This window comes from Alosa alosa, chromosome 10 (genome assembly GCF_017589495.1).
Source record: "Alosa alosa isolate M-15738 ecotype Scorff River chromosome 10, AALO_Geno_1.1, whole genome shotgun sequence".
In the NCBI taxonomy this organism is placed as follows: domain Eukaryota; kingdom Metazoa; phylum Chordata; class Actinopteri; order Clupeiformes; family Clupeidae; genus Alosa; species Alosa alosa.
Genome location: NC_063198.1, coordinates 7,281,418 through 7,305,367, shown reverse-complemented (window position 1 = coordinate 7,305,367; position 23,950 = coordinate 7,281,418). Strand labels below are relative to the sequence as shown.

At 40.8% G+C, this 23,950-nt stretch overlaps 1 protein-coding gene across 1 annotated transcript; it reads right to left on the bottom strand.

The window, feature by feature from the left end:
- Nucleotides 1-15,085: 15,085 nt before the first annotated feature.
- On the bottom strand, nucleotides 15,086-19,397 carry bhlhe40 (basic helix-loop-helix family, member e40). Its single transcript, XM_048255118.1, has 5 exons — nucleotides 18,892-19,397; nucleotides 18,716-18,782; nucleotides 18,437-18,544; nucleotides 17,848-17,971; nucleotides 15,086-17,488 (listed from the first exon to the last, which is right to left on the bottom strand). The coding sequence occupies exons 1-5, from the start codon at nucleotides 18,966-18,968 to the stop codon at nucleotides 16,626-16,628; spliced, it is 1,239 nt and encodes a 412-aa protein (XP_048111075.1). The 5' UTR covers nucleotides 18,969-19,397; the 3' UTR covers nucleotides 15,086-16,625.
- Nucleotides 19,398-23,950: the final 4,553 nt, after the last annotated feature.

The following is a 23,950-nucleotide window of genomic DNA, read 5'->3' as shown; positions in this document are numbered from 1 at the left end:
GTATATGTAGCCTGCTGCTGTTAAAATATTTGCATTTTAATACCTGTACCTACTAGAGATGAGCGGATGGGCTATTATTTCAACCGTAACCGCAATCCGCTGGTTGTTTTAATGTATATGGGTGATGCGTTTGATTGGTTCAACCGCCACCCGCCCGAATTTAATTAAAATATTATATTTCTTCACGTCAACCGCCCGATCCGCGGTTTAACCACGGAGTCCGCGGCTGTAACCGCGAACCGCGCATCTCTAGTACCTACCTCTCTCTATATATGTGCCTATACAGTCTATGACTAGATGCAGAGAGCCAAAAAAGTATAGCCTAACTAATGAGGTGCCAACAGCACCAACACCAAAGGGTTGCAAACTGGGGAGAATATTCTTCCATACACCATTTATCTTTACATACACCTTATCTTTACTGTAAATTGCTTTGGAAAAAAGCCCACTAAATAAAATGTATGTGACATTTACACTAAATGTTGAATTCAGTCAATACAAACCCTCATAGTGTTGAAATCTGAAAGGTATCATAACCGTTGTGCCTTTCAGCTATAGGTGGTAAGTCTACCAACCAAAACAACAGTAAATTGATTATTTAATCAAACAAAAACTGTCTGATATGTGGTTTCTTAAAGGCATCTTATGCCATGTGTTTACCTTAATATAACAGGCAGCTCAGCTTCAAAGCCATTTTGGTGGTTAATTAAAGGCACACTGTGTAGGTTTTTTAGCTTAATATGCAAGTTTTTTTAGCTTAATTTACCTTCATTTACCAGCTTCAGAGTCATTGGAATGGTTATATGACTTTTTTCGGGTTGAATGGTGGCCATCTCGCTTCCCCCTAGCGCCTGTGAGCGGAAAAACCACCCTTGCAACTGTGGGCTGGTGGGCCGACGGCCTCAGTGTCAGGAAGTATAACGAGTGTAACGAATTGCTTTACTGCATTCAAATACACATACACGCCAGGCATCGGCTAGAAAAAGGTATGGAGTTTCTCAGCCATTCGTCATGACAGAGCAAGCGAAAAATAAGCAAAACCAAAAAAAAAAACAGTAAGGAAATTGCCAATACTGCATAGTTTACCTTTAACTTGTAATAGGGAGAAGGGTGTACCTTCCCAGCTGTACCGTATCCGTCTATGGAGAACCAGCCTTGCAACTTCGCTTTCCCCGACCTGGAGAATCACAACTTGCTTTTCGGCTATTGTGCAGTAGCCCACTATTCAGGGGCGGAGCTTGAGGGGGTGCGGGGGGTGCGGCAAGCCCCCGGTGCGAGGGCGCCCCTCCCCCACCTCCGTGGGACGGGCCTCTCCCACGGCACAAGGCCGGAGGAGCTAAGATCATGCAAACGGTTTCTTTTCAATCATTTTCATCAGAGTGGGACGTATTAGGCTTATATACTGTAGGTTGCCCCAGTCAGGACGAGTTATGACTCACGGTTGTTGAAAAGTTTTGAAACTTACTTTGATGATTTAGGCTAGTAGGTGTAAAATATTGAATAAAATGTTCTGCTGTATGACTGGCTTTATTTTAACTCTCATATTGAACTTTACTACGTGCAAATTTACAAAATTGGATCAACGATAGTCTCCTACAGGCGTCAATGAGAGAACACTTACACTTACATGATTTTGGTTTCGATTTTCTAATTGGAGTAGCGCTCTGTGTCTGAGCTGTCTGTGCACGTCCGCAATTGATTACGTTCAAATGGGGAACACATCAATCCCATGGTATTTTTTGCCCTAAAATGCATGAAACATGCAAGTTCAAAATCCCGCCGGTAGCCACGTTACATCTCCGTTTCATATTTGCCTAGGCTACTAGCCTACAATAAACTAGATGTACCGCATAGCGGTACAAAATATGACCGCCGCTCAGTCCTGTACATCCGTTCCGCGAAAATAAATCACACTTCAATTTGTCTCCATATTTTACTCCATCCCCCACTCTTGAAACTTTTGTGTATGCTTGTTTGGCATGCCTGAGTGTGTGTGTGTGCGGCTGCACAGAAAGTAGCCTACTGGTGCTGAAAAGGTGAATAGATTGTAGAATAGCCAAAGAAGATGTAGCATTGTTATAAAACCTTTAAAATCTCTAAACAATCACAAGTAGGGCAGTTCATCACAGTTCATCCATTGCAACTGGATTGATGAAAGGTCACTTACACCTGTAGGCTACATTGTATTTGGGAAAAGCAAAAGGTATCAGCATAATGTTATTTATTTTTTATTTTTTTATTTTTTATGTATTTTAAACAAAACATCTCTGTCAGTTCCATGCCGTTTTCAACAGCTATCAAAACAAAGGTCATTTTTTGGATGGATGGATTTTTTTGTGAATGTTTCTTCTTCTACATAAGATTTTAGTCATCTTTAGTTCATGTAATACTTTTTATTGTCAATGCACAAATTAAGTAACAGTAGTCTGAAACGTTATTGTTAATGCACAAATTAAGTAACAGTAGCCTAGTCTGAAACGAAATGCTGTTTTACATCTAACCAGTGGTGCAAATAACTGACATGTCCAAATGGGCCTTGATGAAATGCGTAAGCTAGAGACTGTTCATACACATTTTAACGGGCCAAAGTTGAAGAGCTTTTGTCCGTTATTGTTAGTGCAAATATAGGCTGATTCATGTTCCCTTGCATTGTTTAACTGAGGTCCATGGCTAGTCTGGCTTTCATCAGACCAAGCTAAATCTTTTAAGAAATCAAAAAAAAAAAAATAGCTGGCAGATCTGGCTGGGTTCACCCAGCCTAGTCCATAGGCACCGATATTGTTTAATTTTCCGATTGAGATATACACGCTCTGGCTATTCTAAATGCAAAATGCATCAGGGAGTTATGACAAAACGGTAACTAACAAACTAGATCCTAATAGAAAGCTGTTAGCTTCCCTAAGCTACAGGTAGGATTATAAGGTAGGCCTATTTACAACATAAATGGTCAATAGGCTATGCTGGCGACACAAATAAAATCTCCTTTGGAAACCAATGGCTTACTTTACAGTATCAAGCGGACTTAAACTGTCATATCGTTGGCGAAAAAGTTGTAATAACATTCACGCAGCTCCATGAGTCAAGGAAAGCGAATGAAGTAGCCACTTCTAAATAGGACCCACTACACAGTAGCTTAAGGTGTTTTGCTAAAGCAGCCATAATGAAATGAAGGTGTCATTGTTTGGATACTTCACACACACGTGCTTTTTTTAATTTCACAGACTACAACTACCAAGCTGTAATCAAAGCACATCGATTCCCCTCTCACACCCTGCACGCACTTAAAAACACAAAATAAACAGGCGCCTCAGTCTCACGTATAAATAGGCAAAACTGTATCAGACCGGGTGTAACGTTGGTAAATCTTCCATTGCACAGAATGATTTTGTAGCACGTGCAATAAATGACAGTCGAAAAGATACAAACAGTGCTGCTATACATTTGCTTGGTATAACCGCATTTATAGTTTTCTACAAATGCAATAAATCAAATGCCTCAATCACTCAACCAACGCTTAACGGTAACATTACCTAGGTCCTTATTGATATTACAAGATTAAAGTACCTGCAGTAAAACCAAAGCATGTCCGATAAACATCCTCAGATTTATTTCGGCTTCAAGAAGAAATGGGAATTACACTTCATGTGAACATCGTCCTATCCTTATTAGATGTTCGCTGCGTAAATTACAGTCCTTGTATGAAGGCGTCCATTGTTTTTCCAACCCACTTTTAACTTCCAACAAAATTACGCCTCACTGCAAAGATCGCCATCTAGTGGACAAACGACTACTTCGCCAATACTGAAAATGCAGCCATGATGATGATGATGAATATTTATTTTGGCTTTCTTTTTTAATCCTACTGAATTTGTAATTATGTATCGGGCCGCTCTAATACCGATAGTATGTGGGTGCCTGTGTGTGTGCATGTGTACATGTGTGCACCGCCATTTACAGGCCAATGAGTGTACAGTCACTAAATGTACACATAACCTAATTTTTTTAGACCCCCCCATGGATGAAATTCTACGAAACTTGGCATACCCCTCGAGAATGCCAGGTCAATCATACACATAAAATTTGGTGCAGTTCTGAACATGATTCAAGCAGAATAATATTGCATTTTCATTTTTTACGGGGGGGGGTGCAAATCACAAATGAGTGATTATGAGCCAGGTTGATGTGGGCCCTTGAGACCAACATACCATAAAAGATTCTTCATCCTCAGTGCCACGGTTCAGGTAGTTATTTAGGAAAAACTGTTTTTTTTTTTTTTTTCGGGTTCAGGGGCCCAGCACGGGGTTGGTGGTGGTCCCCGGGGACGAAATGAAATTTTTCCGTAAAAGTCTAGTGGGGCTACATACCCACCAAATTTCATGTACCCCGGTGGTTCGGTGTCCCGGGTATCAATGACCAAAAATTCAGGGAGTAGATGACGGTAAAATTCTTGAATTGTGTGCATGTGTGCGTGTACAAATTTATGTTTATGTGTGTGGGTGTGTGTGTGTGTATGTGCGTGCTTGTGTGTTTGCCTGCGTGATGTGTGTTTGTGCATGTGCATGCATGCGTACATATGTCTACTGTGTGAATATGTGTCATACATTATGATTACTGTAAATGTATGTGTGTGCGTGTGTATCTGTTTATGCACATGTGTGCACATGGAATGGGTTAACATGACCCCTGGAGGCAAACATACGGAAAAAATTGGTCATCCTAGGCCCTACAGTTCTCAAGATATTCACAGAGAACTGTGTTCGCCCTACCCTCCTTCGGGGTCCAGTCCAGCGGGGGGCTACAGATCAAAACGAAGAATGACGGTTCCATGCTATCCATGTGGGGGGTACATGCCCACCAAGTTTTGTGTACCCGGTCTTTCAGTGTCCCGAATCCTTGTTGGTGTACGCCACTAAATGTACACATAAATTATTTTATTGTAAGGCCCCCATGAACGAAAAGTACACAAAACTTGGCATGCATTCGGAGGGTGTCATAATGATCCTACACTTTTAATTTCGTGCAGTTTTGACCTTGTCAGCTAGAGATATTGTGATGAAAACACCTAATTTTTTGCTTTTTTAATTTTTAACTAGGTGGCGCTATACATGAAATAAGTGGTAATGGGATGGGTTGACATGCCCCCTTAAGACCAACATACATAAAAAAGGTGGACCTCCTAGGCCCTACGGTTCTCGAGATATTCACAGAAAACTGTCTCCGGCCACCTACAGGCCAGTTGGTGTATAGTAACATAAATTAATTTATTGTGTGGCCCCCATGAACGGAATTCCACAAAACTTGGCGTGCATACAGAGGGGGTGTCATAATGATCCTACACTTCCAATTTCGTGCAGTTTTGACTATGTTAGGTCACAGATACCTTCAATTACAATACCTCATTTTTACTTTTTTGTGTTTAACTAGGTGGCGCTATACATGAAATGAGTGGTTATGGAATAGGTTGACATGGCCCCTTGAGATCAACATACAAAAATAAAATGGTCCTCCTAAACCCTACGGTTTTCGAGATATTCACAGAAAACTGTGTCTGCCCTACTACCTCCTTTCGGGGTCCAGTCCAGCTGGGGCTACAGATCAAAACGAAAAACGATGGTTCCATGCTATCCATGTGGGGTTACATGCCCACCAAGTTTCGTGTACCCCGGTCTTTTCAATGTCCCGGGAATCATTGACGGAAATTTGGGCATGCGAAAAAAGAAAAAAAAAAAAAATAAATAAATCTGATCTAAACCTATATGACCGCCGCTTCGCTGCGCGGCGGTCATAATAAATTGAACGAACTCAACTGACAACAGGTATCTACTGATTCGATCATTGAGACTACAGAATACAGACTACAGAATACAGTACAACAAACTTTCTGTCTTTCTGAAGTTTATTTTTGTATTCCGGGGTACAGTAGCCTAATTGTCTAATGTCTTGACAATAGTTGTTCTTACCGGCTTGCTGTTTAAACTGACTGCGCCGGTCTGAACTTTCCTGCCAGGTTTATGGCGTAAACCACTACATCTCGGCTCTGGCATTGCCTAAACTCATCGTGTGGGAAATCAGATTATCTGTCAATATTGGGCTTTGAAAGTAAGGGATATTTGCTCAATAGTAGGCTACATTTTGTAACATTTATAGAGAAACCAAGGGGAAGTTAAATTAGAAATTAGAATCGCTGAAAATTGAAAACACATACAAAAAAAGATTCGGGGCTTTTGAAAAGAGATTCGGGGCTTGAGACCCCGAAGCCACCCCCTGAATGCAGTGACTTCTGCATTCAGTGAGATTTGCACCGCCCTAATTTTATTTTTGACTCTTCCCGTCACCGTTGCAACCTCTGAGCGCTCATTCTTCAAGTTAAAGATTATTAAAAACCACTTGAGGAGCACAGTGGGACAGGAGAGACTGAGTGGACTTGCCATGTTGTCCATAGAGAATGAGAGAGCAAAGAAAATGGACATAAACAGAGCATCGTGGACGAGTTCGCGGAGCGCAAGGCTCGTCGTATGCCCTTCAAATAGTGCTGCGTAGGCTATTATTGTTGTTTTATTAGGGGTCATGTAGCCTAATGTTTTTGTTGTTGTTCTCTTGGTTACACTTCATGTACGTTCGATGACTTCAAAATTACATAGTTGCTCTCTGTGGCGCTGACGCTAGACCCACTGTTGCGGGCATGTGTATGTTGTAAAATTATGTTATGATGAGTTTAATAAAGGGCCCGGTCATGTGCCCTGACCCCGGCCCGGCTCTGACTTGTTCCGCCACTGCCACTATTTGTATGAAATTGTGTAATACTACCTTGTCAGTCGACATGGCTCTTCGGAAATTACCTTTGGTCGGCTTGTAAACAAATCCACAATGTACCATGTCCAAGGAGAAGGGTGCATGACTGGTATTTCCAACAGTTGTGTAAAATACAAATACTCCACAACTGTAGGGGGACCCCAGTAGCACCCCCTCCCCCCCCCAAAAAAGCACCACCTTTAACCTAGGAGGACTCTCTTTTACTGTGTGTCTCCTGATGTCAAAGTGCACACCAGGATATCCATGGGATGTTGGGATGGGATGTCCATAATTATATGAGAAACTTGAAGAGGTATGTACATCCAAGTCAGAGGCGATTGCTCTAAGACTACAGGGGAAGATCAGCCTCCTCTAAAATATCACGGAAAATCACATCAAATAACACTATTACATTAGCTTCTAGCCTACTATTTCAACTAGAACATGCTGAAAAAATGTTCAACTTCATGGCTAGTTTGTTCAGCAATAAGGTTTTGCGTTCATTTATAAAAATCCCATAGACACTCAGCTTCACTGGACTTTAAATGGCACTACAGAGTGGGCTGATCTCAGTGCAGAAAAGCTACACGTTTATTGGACAAGCGCCACAAAATCATCATTTCCAGGGAAGCCCGGCGTCTCTGGGAGTGAATGGGACAGTGGGATGGCCCGGACGCCGAGCTTCTGTATGATGATTGGAGGAACCATCATAGAGGCTGGACTCTTTTTGATTGACAGCATATGTCGCGATCTGACAGGAAGTGGTTCAAGTTCAAGGCAGGAATGCGTTAACGTTAGTGTTGGCAGGTGAAGTCGAGAGACAAGGCAAGTTACAGCTCAAATTCTCATAATTTGGGAGCAATACAGTCGGTTTCTATTTGTCTTTGTAAATAGCATACTGTAAATAAAACCGGAATGTGGAGTTACAGAGTTTGTGACTTGCTTTTGTTCCAGTTGTGTATTTAGGCTAAATTAGGTAGCGCGCTATATAACGGTGTAGGCTACATGCCATGCCAACTCTATAGCCTACTGTTTGGGATACTTTTTGCCCTCAAAGAACTATATAGCACCTTAATAATATTAATTTAATAATTTACCATTTTTATCAGAGCTTCCCCTGTTCCAAAGAGCAGCAGTCGCCACTGATCCAAGTGCATCTTTTTTTACCTGTTTTTTTTATTCATTCATTATCATTAAATGTAGTTAGTTTGTTTTCTTCCAATCCTGTCGCTGCATTTAAACTGATGGCAAGCCTCCCTCTCTGCACAACTTCTCTCCCCCTGTCGCTCCTCCGTCATCACCTTCTCCTCTCACTCCTCAGTCCCAACCAGTGGTGTAGTCTACAGCAGTGGTTTTCAAAGTGCCCCTGGGGGGCCAGGGGTGCCAGGGGGCCTCAGCAAGTTGGAAAGAAAAATAAAAGCAACAAATAAATACATTTGAAAATTTTGAAATATACCCATTACTATGAGGGTTGTTATACAATGCCATTATAATAATTCGTCGCATATCTGAACATTATTTTCCATGATAATGTCACAGTCCGGCCCAGAATCCCCACTTAGTCTGTGATCTGTCATGCCTCTGCTGTCCCTGGACTCCATTCCAGGTTTTCCCTCTGTCCTGGCTCTTAGTTGACTGACAGGGGAGCTGCCCAATCATCAGTGTTTGCACTGTCACACCTGTTGCCACTCTCCTCGTCAGCCATAGCATTTAAGCAGTGCCAGGAGAAACACTCTTTGCCAGATTGTCACATCTTTCACAGTGGATTCTCGCCTATGCTCGTGCTCTTTTGGATTACTGTTTTTTGACCTAAGCCTGTTTTTTGGACTTGTGAATGGGACTCAACCATTTTGGAAACCTTTGCTTGGACCTTGCATTCTTTTGTTGCCAACCTATGCCTGTTCAACCACGTGAGTCTCGCCTAGCCCTTTTGATTCATCTGCCTGTTTTTCTTGGCCTACCCGTGTACCGAACTCTGCCTGTCTTGCCACTATGGATTTTGACTGAAACCTGCCTGTACCTCTGCCGTTTTTGGATTTTTTGAGTTTGCACTGTTTTGTCAAGTCACAAGACACTGCCTGGCTGCCGTTTCCTGTGTTCTGTCATTAAAACCCACTAATTATACTCTCTGCTTTTGGTTCCACAGTAACTCACCTGGCCTCACCGGCCCTGACCGATAATGACTGGGAATAATAGTAGAGTGATGGCTCTCATATAGCAGAAAGCCCCAAATGTAATTTTACACACTGTATGCTCCATCACAAAGTGCTTGTGGCTAAAATAATTATTAGGATTAGCTTAATTTATTTTTAAATTTGCTGTAGTATTGTCAGTGGGTTTAATAACACATCAAGGGGTCCTTGGCCAGAACCTAGTGGTATTTGGGGGACCTTGTCAAGGAAAAGTTTGGGAACCCCTGGTCTACAGTACGTGATACGCAGGATTATGCAGTATACCCACTTAAAAAGCACCATCATCTCAGTATACCCACTTAAAATAGGCAAGGATGCGTATTAACATTTGGGGTTGATCACAGTACACCCCATAGACTGTACAGTCTACTCTACAGTATACCCACTACAGCTAACAAGATCACAGTATTCCCATTACAGCTAACAAGATCACAGTACACCCACTACAGCTATAGACTACATCACAGTATACCCACTACAGATTCAGACTAGCCTGGGAAAATTCAAGATTCGCTCTGAAGGTCCGACTGAGAAGGGTCTAGTTTCAACCGGGCTAGCTTCAGACTACATCACAGTATACCCACTACACCTAACTAAACTACATCTAGACTACACCACTGGTCCCATCCATCTGCTTGCCAGTACTGGGGGCATCCAGTATCCATTACATTACATTTGGCTGAAGCATTTTTAACCAAAGTGACTTATAGCATGGTAGACAGTTTGAAGGTTCTCTCAGCAATTCTATTTCATGGAAAATATAGGCTATGTTGATTTTGAATTTGATGCCAGCAACAGGTTTATTATCATTTCTGTTTGTTTATTTTGTCTTGTGTACTGTACTGTATATTTTTCCCTTTTGTTTCTTATATTGAGTTAAGTTTGTGTTTGGTAGTGTCCCATTTACTTATTACTATTTTATTATTATTATTATTATTATTATTATTATCCTTATTGTTATTGTTACTATTGTTTTTGGTTTTTGTTTTGTTTGGTTGTTTGTCTGTAAAGCACTTTGTGCTCTGTGCTTGAAGAGTGCAATAGATAGAGAGATAGAGCCCTTATTCGGATAGGACAGTTAAGATAGACAGGAAGGAGTGGGAGAGAGAGATGAGGAGGGATCGGGACATGACCGCAGGCCGGACTCAAACCTGGGTCCCCGTGAGTGCACTTGTACCCGTACATGGTATGGGCGCTGTAGCCTGTTGCGCCACAGCGACCCCGATATTTATTATTATTATTATTATTATTATTTTTATATATTATAAAAAAAAGAATATATTTTTTTTTTTAAACAAAATTCTGTAAATGTTTTGAAACTGAGGAGAACAATTGCTAGAGTTTTAAGAATGAAATACTGTCCCATTACTCCCCGATATAGGATTTGAGTTGCTCAAGAGTATGGGGCATTGTCATGTTTCTCATTCCATGATGCACCTAATTTGACAAATCTGGACTGCAGACAAGCCATTTTAGCACCTGGACTCTTCCTCTATGGAGAAATACTGTTTAAATAATTATGTGCAGAATCCATTTTGACATTGTTTTCCTGAATTATTCAAGGTCTTCCCTGGAAAAGACATTGCCTGGATGGCAATATATGTACCGTATTTTCCGGACTATAAGTCGCACCGGAGTATAAGTGGCACCAGTCAAAAAATGTGTCAAAAAGAGGAAAAAAAAAATATATATATATATATATATATATATATTATATATATATATATATATTATATATTGAACAAACAAAAACATATATTTTATATATTATATATTGCACCTGAGTCGCAGGACCAGCCAAACTATAAAAAAAAGTGCGACTTATAGTCCGGAAAATACAGGTAGCTCAAACCTGTATCATTCATAATTAATTGTGCTTTGCCAAATGTGCAAGATGCCCATGCTGTAGGCACTAATGCTCCTCCACACCGTCATATGTTGAGTTTCGAACTGAAGTTGGATAGGTTGGATGCTTGTAAAGGCCCTCTCCTCTTTAGCCCAGATGAGTCCATGATTTCCAAAAAAGAATGGCAAATTTTGATTGATCTAACCACAGGACCTTTTTCCATGTTACCTCAGTCCATTTTAGGCCCAGATAAGACGGTGGTATTTTCTGTATCATGTCTCAATACAATTTTGGCTGTTACAATTTTGGCTGCAGTTTTTGAGTTAAGTATTAAACTGTGCACATAGACAATGGTTATCAGAGGTTTTCCTGAGCCCATACAATGACGGGTCTGGAAACAGGTCTGGTGTTGATGCAGTGCCATCTGAGGTCCAAAAGACCACGGCCATCCAATTTGTTTTTCAGCTCTTTCCCTTGTTTGCAAAGATTTCTCTGGATTCTCTGAATGTTTTAATAATATTATGTCCTATAGATGATGAATTCCCCAAATACTTCACAATTTTATGAAAGTCACATTTGTCATATTAAGTTATTATTATTTATCATTACAAGTGATAAGTGCTAGAATTAGCAAGGCCAGTTGTAAGTACTGCTATGAGAGGAGATACTCTATGAAGAGCTGGGTCTTCAGGAGTTTCACCAGCTGTCATATCTTCCTCTGGAGTCCTTTTTCTGGCTTTATATCGGACGACTTTCAGCTTTTACCCATCTGTTTTCACTTATACCACCTTTAGAGAATTTGGTCTTTCTGTAGAGACTCTGCTATTGTGCGGCTCTGCCCCTTGGACATTCACTGCGTTCATTCCGTGTTGAACTGTTTCTGAAATTCAGATTTGGTTAAATGAATGTTTGTACACACTACTGATGAAAGTAGTGTGTAGTCCACATTAGGAATACCGAGATCATGGCAATGTGAAACCAGCCACATTTCTATACTTAAATAATCCTCTCTAAAAGATGATAAACATTGTGTAAGATATTATTAAAGTAGCCTAAAGGTATTCTTTATGCTTGGCTACTAGGGTTGCTTTTTTGAGCTGGTATTCCCAGGAACCTCTCTATTGCACATGCCTGACAGATATTAAACTTTAATCTCTTTGTATAAAGGCGTATAAAGGAGTACCAGTATGTTTTTTTTTTTTTTTTCCATAACAACTGAACTAATTGACTAAACTAAATAATAAACTAGTTGATTAAACATGTCTTGATTTAACATTGAATTTCCTATTCCTTAATAACAAGGTTGTTTTCATTATTTTTTATAAAATTAAAGTAATGTAAACTGTAAGTAATGAAAGTAATGTACACTGATCCTGCTTCGGTCGGCGGGTACGATACACTGAACTTGCAAGCGGGACATTCTTCCTACAGGCAGTAGGGGCGGGCGAGAGAGTCCTCATTCGCCCTGTAATGAGTCATTTAACCATATACCGACTTACGAAGATGAGTAATTAACACGAAAACGTTGCCTGGTGTCCCTTTAAGGCAGTGTTTCTCAAAGTGTGGTCCGGGGACCACTGGTGGTCCGCAAGCTATCCCAAGTGGTCCGCGAGCAGACGTGGTAAAATATAGTATAGATGCAATATTGAACCAACTTGTATGTAAATCCAAATTGTTCTGCAATATTGCCTATGTAAGCTATGCCAGTTTAAATCATATTAATCCTCTGACACAATAAGCAAGGTGCAAAGACAAAAAGCAAGGTGGTTCAGTGAGTAGGCCTATTGTGTGATATACTTTTGAAGTAGGTACTACTCTTTTTTTTTTTAGCTAGGTGGTCCGTGAGGGTTTTTTTTATTGGTTAAGTGGTCCTTGGTCTGAAAAAGTTTGAGAAACACTGCTTTAAGGTGTGTTGTAGTCAAGTAGTTCATCAGTTTGAATTACTTGCACCACTTCAATATTAACAGAGGAGGGCGCTCTTAAACAATGGTGAACTCTCCTATGCTCAACTACTGTTTTAACAGGTGTTAATCCTTGTAAGGTGCCAATGTTCCCGGGTCTGGTGGACCCACCACATTATTAGGCTTTTAAATTAATAGGCCCTACTACAGCCGTAACATTTATGTAAAAATACCAATGATATAGACATTATTTATGGTTCATATTTGCCATTTACCCCTGTGAGATCATTTTCGTTTCATTTTTTGTGAGAAAACAAAGAAATTCAATTAAAGGAAAAAATACAAACAAGATTTTTGGAACTTTGTGTGGGAATAACAGGTGCAGAAAGACAACATTACCACACACACACACACACACACACACACACAGCAGGCCCAGGAGGATGACACAGTTAGGCTACATAGCACCTACAATTTTAAAAATAAGTTATTTTTTTAATGTTCTTCACAGAAAATGAGCCAAGGCCAATGAGTTTGAGTTAGAAGAAATAATAAATAGCTTCTTTTTCAGGTCCCGAACACCTAAGGGTTACTTACATATGCACAGGAGATAAAAAAAAACACAGCCGTTTTTAAACCAAAAGGAAAACAGATTTCTGTGGTTGGTCTAAAGGCGATGTTTAATAGGCTAACATTGCCAAATTGTCCACAGTAATTTAATTAAAACGATGATATCACTTCTTTGTCTATTTTACTTAGCCTAGCCAATGTAGCCATCATGAAAAAGCATCACTGCTCACTCTCACGACAATTCAGTTGCACTTCAAAACAACATCACCGTCAACCTCATGGGGGCACCGCAGGACAAAGGACAAAAACGGTACGATCCACCACTCCGACACTCTCCTAACTTGAACAGTAACCTATGAACAAACTACCGGTTTTATTCAAAAACATGTGAAACCGCCGATATTGCGCGGTAGAGTGTCATAGGCCTCTTTTATAGCTCACGGATGCCTATCGCTCTGATTAAATAAAGCAACCTAGCCTACCATTTGATTTAACTGAAGATTGGCATGCTGTCTGAATGAACTAACTAATGAATGAGCATTTAATTAATTGACAGTTATTGATAAAAGTTACTTACAAATTAGCATACTGGAGAATTTATAGCCACTATAAATTGATCATCCTTACTTAAATAAGAGGAACAATACAAACATAGGCCTATTCAATAATTTAAATATTGTGTTCTTTCGCCTCTAATTTGCGTTGTAATACACGCTGTTCTCACGCTGATCTGTTCTGAGCCTTTGGGTAAGGTGAGGATAAAAACTATTTAATAATATTTTCGGACAGCTGGTCGCCAAAGAAGTGTTCACTGGCTGCGAGAAGAACAGGCCCATCATCTGCAGACACAAAAACAGTGTGGCCCTGCATGTGACAACCAGACAAGCATGGCCAATGGGATTACGCCAGTTCCAGAACCGTTCCTTGCTTCAATCGCCACAGGGGACCCAAATAAACGTCGATTTGTGATGGGTCGATTGTCCTCTTCCAAACGAGGGTGAAACAAGTCACTCTGGATGTGGAGTATTTTAAAGTCAGAATTGCTCTCAGATTTATATTTTAAAATCCACTCTAAAATCTAGTATCTGACAATTCTTCTTAATTAATTGTATTAGGCAAAATTGGAAAATGTAGCATATAAAAACCTACGTATGATGTCACATGACATGAGTGACATCTCTATTCAATATTTACAATCCATTAATGATTCTTTAAGTAAAGTCATGGAAACATCAGTTATTATCAATCATTATAAATCTATGCTATTATCATGTTGTAATATGCTTACTGCTATTGTTGTATGTTTGAATGCAAAAAGAAAAACAGGCAAAGGTCTTGTTCTAATGTAAGTGATGTAGCACAGTCTCTTAAAAAAGCTAATAATATTATGCAGAATTCTGATGTGCAAAGTCCAAAGATACATTTCGTAATATAGGCCTACAGTACATACCAAAGTGTATGATACATATAGTGTGTTGTAAACTGTAAACTTAAGAGTCTGTTTGTGTAGCCTAAATATTAATGTTATCTAACACTTTATCTCATTTGCTTGACTTGGTGGGAGATGAAGTGAAAATATTAATAAACTAATTGAAGGTGTTCCAGACACTCACATCTGTGAACCGTGTTTGAAATCCAGTGTCCACATGATGTAGACAGCAAATACTGTGTTGTGGCTTATGTAAGTGTTACATAAGGAGAGTTGTAATGAGAAGTGCGGCTAGGTTGTTCTGCAGCTAAACATGCTTGGGTTCACTTTGCACAAAATGGGGCATAACCACCAATTCCACAGGAAAAAAAGCTTTATTATTATCTTTTTTTAAATGTCAACCATACTTTATAGACAAAATATATACATAGAGCAACCTTCAGTTAGGTCCCAAAATAAAAACCCAAAGTACCTCTTCCTATACAAAACTAATATTTTGTTTTATTACATTCACTTTCCTCTCCATTCTTCCATAGAATCCAGGATTAAGAATTTAGATATCTGTCATTTTATCTGCTTTAGACAAGTAAAGGCAACCGCATGACCAAAGATCTGTCTTAATTTGACCAGAAATTAATATATGGTGTGATGCATATCACTTCTAGCTCAATGCTATATACACGTTCTGTTGGCATACAGCAAAGTGGCTGCCTACATCTCCCTCTTGTCGCGATGCAAACACAAATTCTTGTGAGTCATGTATCAAAAATATAGATGTACAAGTAGTATAAACAAAAATGTAATTACAAGACATTACCGCACAAGGACTCCATCTACTTGCAACAATGGTAATGGGTTACAAACTCAAAACCTAAAATGCATGTGTGATCACATCACTCTGCTATTTACACGAGTGACACGTTACCAGCCCTGAAGATGACACCCCCCCACCCACCCCGTCGACCTCTGCTCTAAACAAGATTCACGGGGGTATGTTTCTTGGGGTAAGGTGACTGGCGAGAGAGTGAGATGGGAGCAGTGTTTCTGCTGTCGTGACAGCTCTGGTCAACCAAAAGCAGACACTTATTTGGTTGCATTCTAGACTAGAAAGGACGGTCTGTTGCAGTTTTTTAAGCAGCCACAGATACAGAAAAAATGTAGAACCTTCCAGAGGCGGGTCTACTGCACGTAGAAACTTCAAAAGCAGCATCTACAGGGGGTTTGCTTTCATTTTTTTATACATTCAACACAGAAAGGTATGTTCATATGTGGGTGTGTGTGCTTGAGTGTGTGTGTGTTTTTGTGTTTGTGTGCAAAGGGCAAGTCCTTATCATTTGGGGGCGACTACGCGTCACATTCTGGGTTTTCAACTCTAACATTCAATACAGGTGCTAAGAGAATTGACCTCTCCCTAGACCCGTATTAGTCTCAACCACAGTGCTCATGTCCTTAAATTGACCTTCTTCACAGTGTCGCAAAAGCAAAAAAAAAAAAAAAAAAAACAGCAGGCCATCTCTCTGGGTGCGTGGACACTTTGCCTCCCGGTCACCTCTTAATCTCAGCACCTTCTGGTTTTGGGGAGGCCCAAACCGGTGGGAGGCGGTGGCCACTGGGCTAGTGTGTGTGTGTGTGTGTGTGTGTGTGTGTGTGTGTGTGTGTGTGTGTGTGTGTGTGTGTGCGGCTGTCTGCTCTCGTAGGGTGGTGCTAGAGCCTGATGGGGGCAGACAGCTGCTGCTGCTGCTGCCGCGGTCACTGAGGGAGAGATATGAGTGCTTGTGTCCCTGCCTTCCCTCCTGGGGAGGATTCCTGCGGTGGGAGGTTCCGCTCTCGACACCTTAACATTCAGAGGGCGGGCTGCCAGTGAAAATACAATAGAAAACAGAAATAGTGAGTTCTCAGTCTTTGGTTTCCAAGTTCAAGGGGGGCACTTGCTTCAGAGCTTGGAGGAGGGCGGGAGAGTCCATGGGGGTCTGAGGGGTTGTGGGGGAGCCCACCCTGGGAGACATGACCAGGGACGAGGGGAGCTTCTCGGGGGACAAGCTCGGCGGAGAGCCCCCCATGCCCGGGTACAAGACGGGCATGCCACCTGGGTACCAGCATTTGTCCAACATGGGCAGGTAGGCGGCGGCGGTGGAGGGCGGGATGAGGTAGAAGGGCATGCATAGGGGCGCCTGGTGCGGTGAGAAGCTGACATAGCCGCCGTGGCCCGCCACCGCCTCGTGGCCCGAGAGCGACTCATCTTCAGACGAGTCGGCGCGCTGCCGCTTGGCCTGGGGCTCGTCGCTCTCCTGTTTGACGCGTTCGCTCAGGCCATACTTGGCCATCTCGACCTCCTTGGCGGTGTAGTAGCCGCTCACCCGCTGGTGGGCCTTGGCGTCGCGCTTCTCCAGCTCGCCCCCGTATCCGCTGTCGGTGTCTGTGTCGCTGCCGCTCTGCTCGCCGTTGCCGTGCGTGTAAGTCCGTTGGATGACGGGCACGCAGTTCTTGGCATGGCCTTCGGGGGCTTTGGGCTGGGGGCCGCTGGCTGGCTTTTCCCGGCTCTCGGGTGCTTCGAAGGCCGGCTCCTCACTGTGCGGGCTTTCCGCTCCCTGGAGCAGCTCGGAGGACACCTTCTGCAGGTGCCTCATCACGTGCAGGGGGGTCATGTCTTGGCTGTTCTCTTTGTTGGCCAGATACTGGAGAACCTCCTTGGCACACAGATGGAAACCTGACCGGAACATCTCCTCACTGTTCTCCGGGCTGCCACTTCCCTGCTCTCCTGCAAAAAAACAAATCAACACATTTTAATTTTCAAGTGTCTTAAAAGGGATTTTTCTTTCAAACAACAGAATATTCTAGAATATCTGTTGAAAAAAAAACAGACTTTTTACAAATATGTTTTTTAACTTGTTGATGGTAATGATTGGACTAAAGTAATGGTGTCAGTTGAGTAAACTGATGATGTTTTTTGTTTGCTCTTTGTATCACATGCACAGTTGGCTGAAACCCAAAATCAGCAACGCTGTTTACTTTGCAGCGAGTGTAAAAAGAGGACGACAAGGCAACTACATGGAACCAACGTGACTGTGCTACTAGAGGGCAGACAGCAAGAATGTCCTGTTTCTCAAACAAACTCACCGATTTGCAGGCCATTCTGTAGTGAAATGATTTTCTGTTGCTGTTGCTCCAGCAGGCTGTTCATAGCCTTCACATGTTTGAGAGTAAGCTCCAGAACCACAGCTTTCTCCAAATGGCCCAGCGTCTAAAACAGGAAGACCTTCGATAAGCATGTTGATCTTTCTTATGTAACACGTTCAGCTGCCTGGCAGAGGACAAACCTCCACTAGGGTGGGAAAGGACTACATTTCCCCCCCAAACTGCTTCATACATTTCATTACAAAGCCTTTAAAGAATGCATTTAACCATTCATTAATTCTAGCAGTTTATTTCAATAATAATTATTGAATCCTTATACACTAAAAACACTTTTAAATAAATATATATTTATTATATACTTTTTAAGGTTTAAAACAACTGTGCAACTGTCGACTTTTGCATAGAGAAATCACTATCAAACAACATTAAAAGTCCAGAAAGTTCGCGCTCACATTTACAATAGGTGTCATTTATTGAGGACATAAACAGTGTCTTGTCCCAGCAACCAGGTGGCGCCTTAGACCATTTTAATTGCACGTCTGCACACATTTCAACACAGAATTTTACTTACTGTTAGTTTAAGGTGTTCTGGCAGCAAGTCTTTCAACTGCGCGATGCACTCATTGATTCGATCTCGCCTTTTCTTCTCAATTAATCGATGGGGTAACTTGTAAGTATCCTACAAAATAAAGTGAAATTCAAATTCAATTTCCACATTAAGTCATAATAATAATAACAATAATAAAAATAGTGTATGTATGGCTATGCTTTACACTACATTGGTAAGATGGCAAATAATTGAGCAATCAACATGTTTAAGTGGGACAGGCAAGTAGTCGGCAAATCCTACCTTGCTGTCTTCTCCTCGTTTCATTCCACCTCGCCGAGGCTTATACACATACATTGGAAAATCCATTCTGCATGGGGAAACAAATTAAAATAGGTAAGCACTAGCACTTTCCATTCACACAATATAGTCTACTAGAATGTGTCTCATCGAAATATAAACCGCCTATTTGCACTTACCCAGACATGTCAGCTATCTCAAGCGACGGGTGTTTTGCCATACATGGTGGAGGTTGCGCACTTGTAATCCTTTCCATTTTACCCCGTGCCAGACCAAAGTAAGGTGATAAAACCGAAAAACAAATTCTCCCAAATTCACTTCTGATAAAAACAAATAAAAATTGCTCCTTTGATTGTTTTGCTAAAAACAAGCATAAGTCGAATGTCCTTGAAATAATTGTTTTTAAAACAAATCCAGTAGTAAAATAGCTTTAACGTTTTTCCACGTTCCAGATATCCTGCAACTATGTGAAGGTTGGACGATGTTGTCAACTCGCGATCCAGGCGTAGTCGAGAACTGTTTAGTAGCTCCAGTCGTGGTTAAATGTGTGTGTGGGTGGACTGGATGGACTACGTGTTAAATAAACCCTGTGACTACAGACACGTCTCTCTCGCTCGCTTAGAAACTGACCTACCTCCGTCACATGAGCCTCACGTGTTGGACGGCGCTTTCAAGCCCTTCAGAGCACAACCCATTTTCTGGAGTTAAGGAGGATCTGCGCTGCAACGTCCTCCCTCGTCATGCTAGCGTCGGTGTCTCGTGTACCACCATGCTCTGTTTCGACTACGAGCACATAAAACAAGATCAAACATAACGTCGGTGTCTCGTGTACCACCATGCTCTCCACAGTCTACAGGCACACTAAATTACTCCAAATAGCCTACAAAATGTTGTCCCGTGCAGCTCTGTGATTGTCAACATATTGCCAGCATAAAAACAGCTGCCGCTAAACGTGCAAGTTTATTACAGGCAAAATAGGATAGGCTATGTTTTTCATCCAGGAAATAACAAAACAGCCAGATTATGTAGCCCCCAAAAATATAATAATAAGTATATAATATATAGTATTGTATTCTTATTAAATATAATTATATAATAAGTAACTATAAGGATTTCATTTGTGCCTCTGAAATATATTCTAAAAAGATTTTATTCCAATGATATGATTTATTTGCTTAATTTAGATTACCTTGATCACAAGTTAAAGACAGGTACAGAAGTGTGAATGGCTGAAAATGACTTAGTTTGACTTATTGGGACTTAATTTCTCAGGCACACTTGAGAGCCACAGGTAATACTTGAGAGCCACAGGTAGGTAAATGCATTGAGGGGAATAATGCGTAAAATAGCCTATACTTCGATTGAAATATATTCGACAACGTAACGTTGTTCACAAACGTATTAAATTATACGTTTCTCAGGATAACGTAGGCTATATTGATATAGCCTATTACAAAAACATAAACAAAATAAAAAACAACAACCAAAAAACATAACCACATTAACTTAAATCAGACAACGTGAAACTAAAATGTTCTAGAATAGCCTAATTCAATACATATAACCTGGGTCTTACTTCATAACAGATGTAGTCTATTGTTGAAAGAGTGAAAATGGCGCATTCGTAATATTGTTTATACTAGCTACTGTGGGTTGCACGGGTGAGATGAGAGTAGTGGACACTATGTTATCACACTCTCTGTCCATTTGCCTCCACACGTGCACCTGCTTACGGCCCTGGCGTGGCGACACGGTGTGTTGTTGCAGGCTGGCTGCTGCTAGTCACGTTGAACACCTCATGGTGAGCTCGGCGGCAGAGGGACCGGATCCCTGCCACTGACGTCAGCTATTTATTATAGAGTTGAGCGCTCCCAGCCGGTCGGCCAGGGAAAGCCGAGAGATCCACTATTTATCAAGGGCAGCAAAATCTTGCAGGCTCAACCAAATATGTTTTGTCTGTGTGATGTCTGCCACGAAGTTCAACTGTTATGTGTTATGTCCGATTATATAATAGAAATATAATATAAACTGGACCTAGGTTACTCAAGACCTGCGCCTACATCTGCAAACACAACACAAATATAGACCATTAACACCGGTAAATATAGGCTACATATCAGAGATACTTATAGGCCTTACTGTAGGCCATATGAGCTTGCTATGGGGCATTTTTATTTCCACTGACAACGGCAGAATGTTCCTGTTCAATTGGTACAGCCTTGTCAATGGAAATCCCCGTGATCATTTTCAGTTTTACTAATTGATTGGAATCGAACCAGTTTTAAAGATGCACTGCAGTGTACTGTATTATACAGCAAGAGGCTTTATGATTCCAATTCTAAAGCCATCTTCTCTGGCATAACACTGCAGGAAACAACTGAAATATGAATAGGCTAACCTATGCAATTACAGTACTTCCTTAAATTATACAATCATTAACAGTCTGTGTGGACTATTCAATGAATACAAGTTATGTTCATTTAAATATTGTTATTATGTCTGTTATTCACATGGGTACATATTGATTATTATTTTTCATTGGCAGGTTGTCTTGCCTGTCTACACCATCCTCCACTCTGCCACAGCAGGTGAAAATGTGTTGACCTTTTCTCGATAAAGGTTGTACGAACTGAATGACTGTAATAAGACGGTGTACATGTAAAACTAGAATAGGACATATGTTTGGAAGTGCCACCTAAACTGACATGTAATTTAGGTGTTATTATCATGAAAATAATATATTATAAAGTTTTGAAATTAATAATTTTAAGTTTAGTGACACCATAGTGTGTAAGAATACTCTGTCCTGAATACAACAGGACATAGAATACATCCGCCTGTGTCGGCGTAAACAGCCAAACTGATTTCCTCTTTCTCCAACATTTGAGAGTAGACAAGTCAAACTTTCCTTCCCTCTACTTTGGTTCGGGTGTATTTTATTTGTTTCAGTGTTACTAAACCAACAAAAGGTTTCAGTCTGTATTCATGCCCCACAAGGGGATTTCAGGAGAAACAGACAGAAGTTTTATGCAGCTGTCACTCTTCTTTACCTGTCACACAGTCACAGCATTAAGTGCTGGCGATGACAAACGTCATGCTAAAATCCCGATGGCACATCCTTTTTAAAACGATTCAGTGCCACAAGCCCTGAAAAGATGCTTACTCTCCAAAAGTAGTTCAGAGATGAGGCCGTTTTCACAGGAGGCAGAAAATAGGGGTATAAATACCTATTGAGAGGTCACCTAGAGGGCACTTCCATGGAGTGACAAGTTTTCACCAAACATTTACCTTTTTTGCAAGCTTTTATGGTTTTATTCATTCACTTCCTGTTTGATGCTGCATGAGCAGGCAAGGTTTTTTTCCCTTCTTTCAAGAGTGTGAGGGATTCTGCAACAGCTAGCGTGAACACCATTGTGGCAGACTACCAATGTGATAAGTCAGAAATGTGCTTGCTGATTAAACAGTATTTAGATGTCCACTTACAGCAAAGTAGGGGTCACGTTCATGAGTAAACCTCCAAAAGTGCCCTGGTGAATTCAACAAACATTACATTGAAGTGTCAGAGAAACCCAAGACAGTGCTGTTAAAATATTCTTTTAATGTTTAATCTAAATTGAGGGTAGAACAGCTTATTTATTTTACTTTATCCAATTTAACTGCATGTGTGGTCACACTACATTTAATCCACTGATTTTAGAATGTAGGGGGACAGTGCTATGCATGGTTCATATTTTATTATATGGTCACTGCTTCTTTCCATTTTAGTAAAAAGTGCAGATTGGACAAGTTGAATTAAACATTTTATTAAATAGTTCTACATTAAATTTACAGGGTTGATTACTGTATTTCTTAAATTACTGTTATTTATGTTCTTAGTAACACTGCTGTTAAATTCTATGGTGCCCCTTTGAAAATGTATTTCTATACAATAGCAAAAGGCTTTGCAGACATATATACATGTTTAAAAAGGATACAAAACAAAATAAATCAGCTCTGAATCAAAACATAGGCATGAAGAAAATGAAATAGTACACAAAATGTGAAAAAAGAAAAGAAAAACAGAAGCATTGAGTTAGTACTAAGACTTGCAAGAGGCACAACGTTAGTGAGGGTTCAGTTGAGTTGATGGAAATGCAGAGAGAAAGAGAGGAAGGAAAGTAAAAAGAAAGAATGAAAGACAAAAAGGGGGGATGAAGTGTGCATGAAAGAGTGAGGAGAACCTGTCAATTAGAATGTATTAGGATGTGTAAAGCTAGCACAAACATCACTGAGTTAAGTTTAAGTCTGCACTACCCTAGAAGCAGATAACCTAAAAACCACTGAGTTTCCAACTACATACAAGAATGCAAGTCATGAAAGCTAGAGGTCACATATAGAACATAGTTTGATTTGAAAGATAAAGAGAGACCCTATTTTGTGACTGACATTTATCAATCTATTGAGTGTCTCTTTAAATGTAGACTCTGAAATAAATAAAATAAATAAAACCATAGTAGAATCAAACATTCTATGTCATTCACCCCAAATGTATCTGATCTGATCAGAGATCATCCTAGGATGTTTACCAACAAACAAGATCTGTGACTATCGGAGTTAAACAAGAATGATGGAAAAACTCCCAACTAGAAGACGCCCGCTTCCTCTTGATGAACTAGGAGATGCCATTTACAGATCAAAACGGTTGCATATTATAGTGTTGATATTGCACAAAATTACAAAAATAATAGACATAGAATACTGCTTGCTATTCTGTTTTTTTAATACAAAAAAGAGAGATGCCTGTCAAACATGTCCCCAAGCAGCATCTAGAACATTGCACTAGCTCCCTCTTCCACCGAGCAGTTACAGGCCTGCTGTGTTTTTCAAGTTCACTCTGTAAAGGCCATGGCATGAGATTTCACTTCGATATCTCTGCACAGATAACGGAAACAAAACAAAGATAAATAAACAACAACTACAACAACATCTAGAAGAAGCATTTGGCACCAGTCCCGGATGGACTTTGGTAGATCACGTTATGAGCTCTGCCTGCAAGTTGACGCAGTTTAAGAATGTGACTGCTGTAATTTCCTGGTGGCCTATTGTGTGAGAGTGTGTGTGTGTGTGGGGGGTGGGGGCTACGCTGGCTGAACATGGCCCTTGGAGACTTGTTATGAGCTATGAGTGGCAGGCTACACACTGGTGTGCAGTGGGGCGAGATGAAGGAGTGTAACAGGATGTGAAGGTGACTATCCCCAT

Bases quoted from the DNA above. Each gene is read 5' to 3' on its own strand.
- bhlhe40 (XM_048255118.1), bottom strand. From the start codon at position 18,968: ATGGAAAGGATTACAAGTGCGCAACCTCCACCATGTATGGCAAAACAC. The intron at 18,545-18,715 runs GTAGGATTTGCC...TTTATTTTGTAG, and splicing joins AACGAGGAGAAGACAGCAAG to GATACTTACAAGTTACCCCA. The intron at 17,972-18,436 runs GTAAGTAAAATT...TTCCTGTTTTAG, and splicing joins CAGAACACCTTAAACTAACA to ACGCTGGGCCATTTGGAGAA.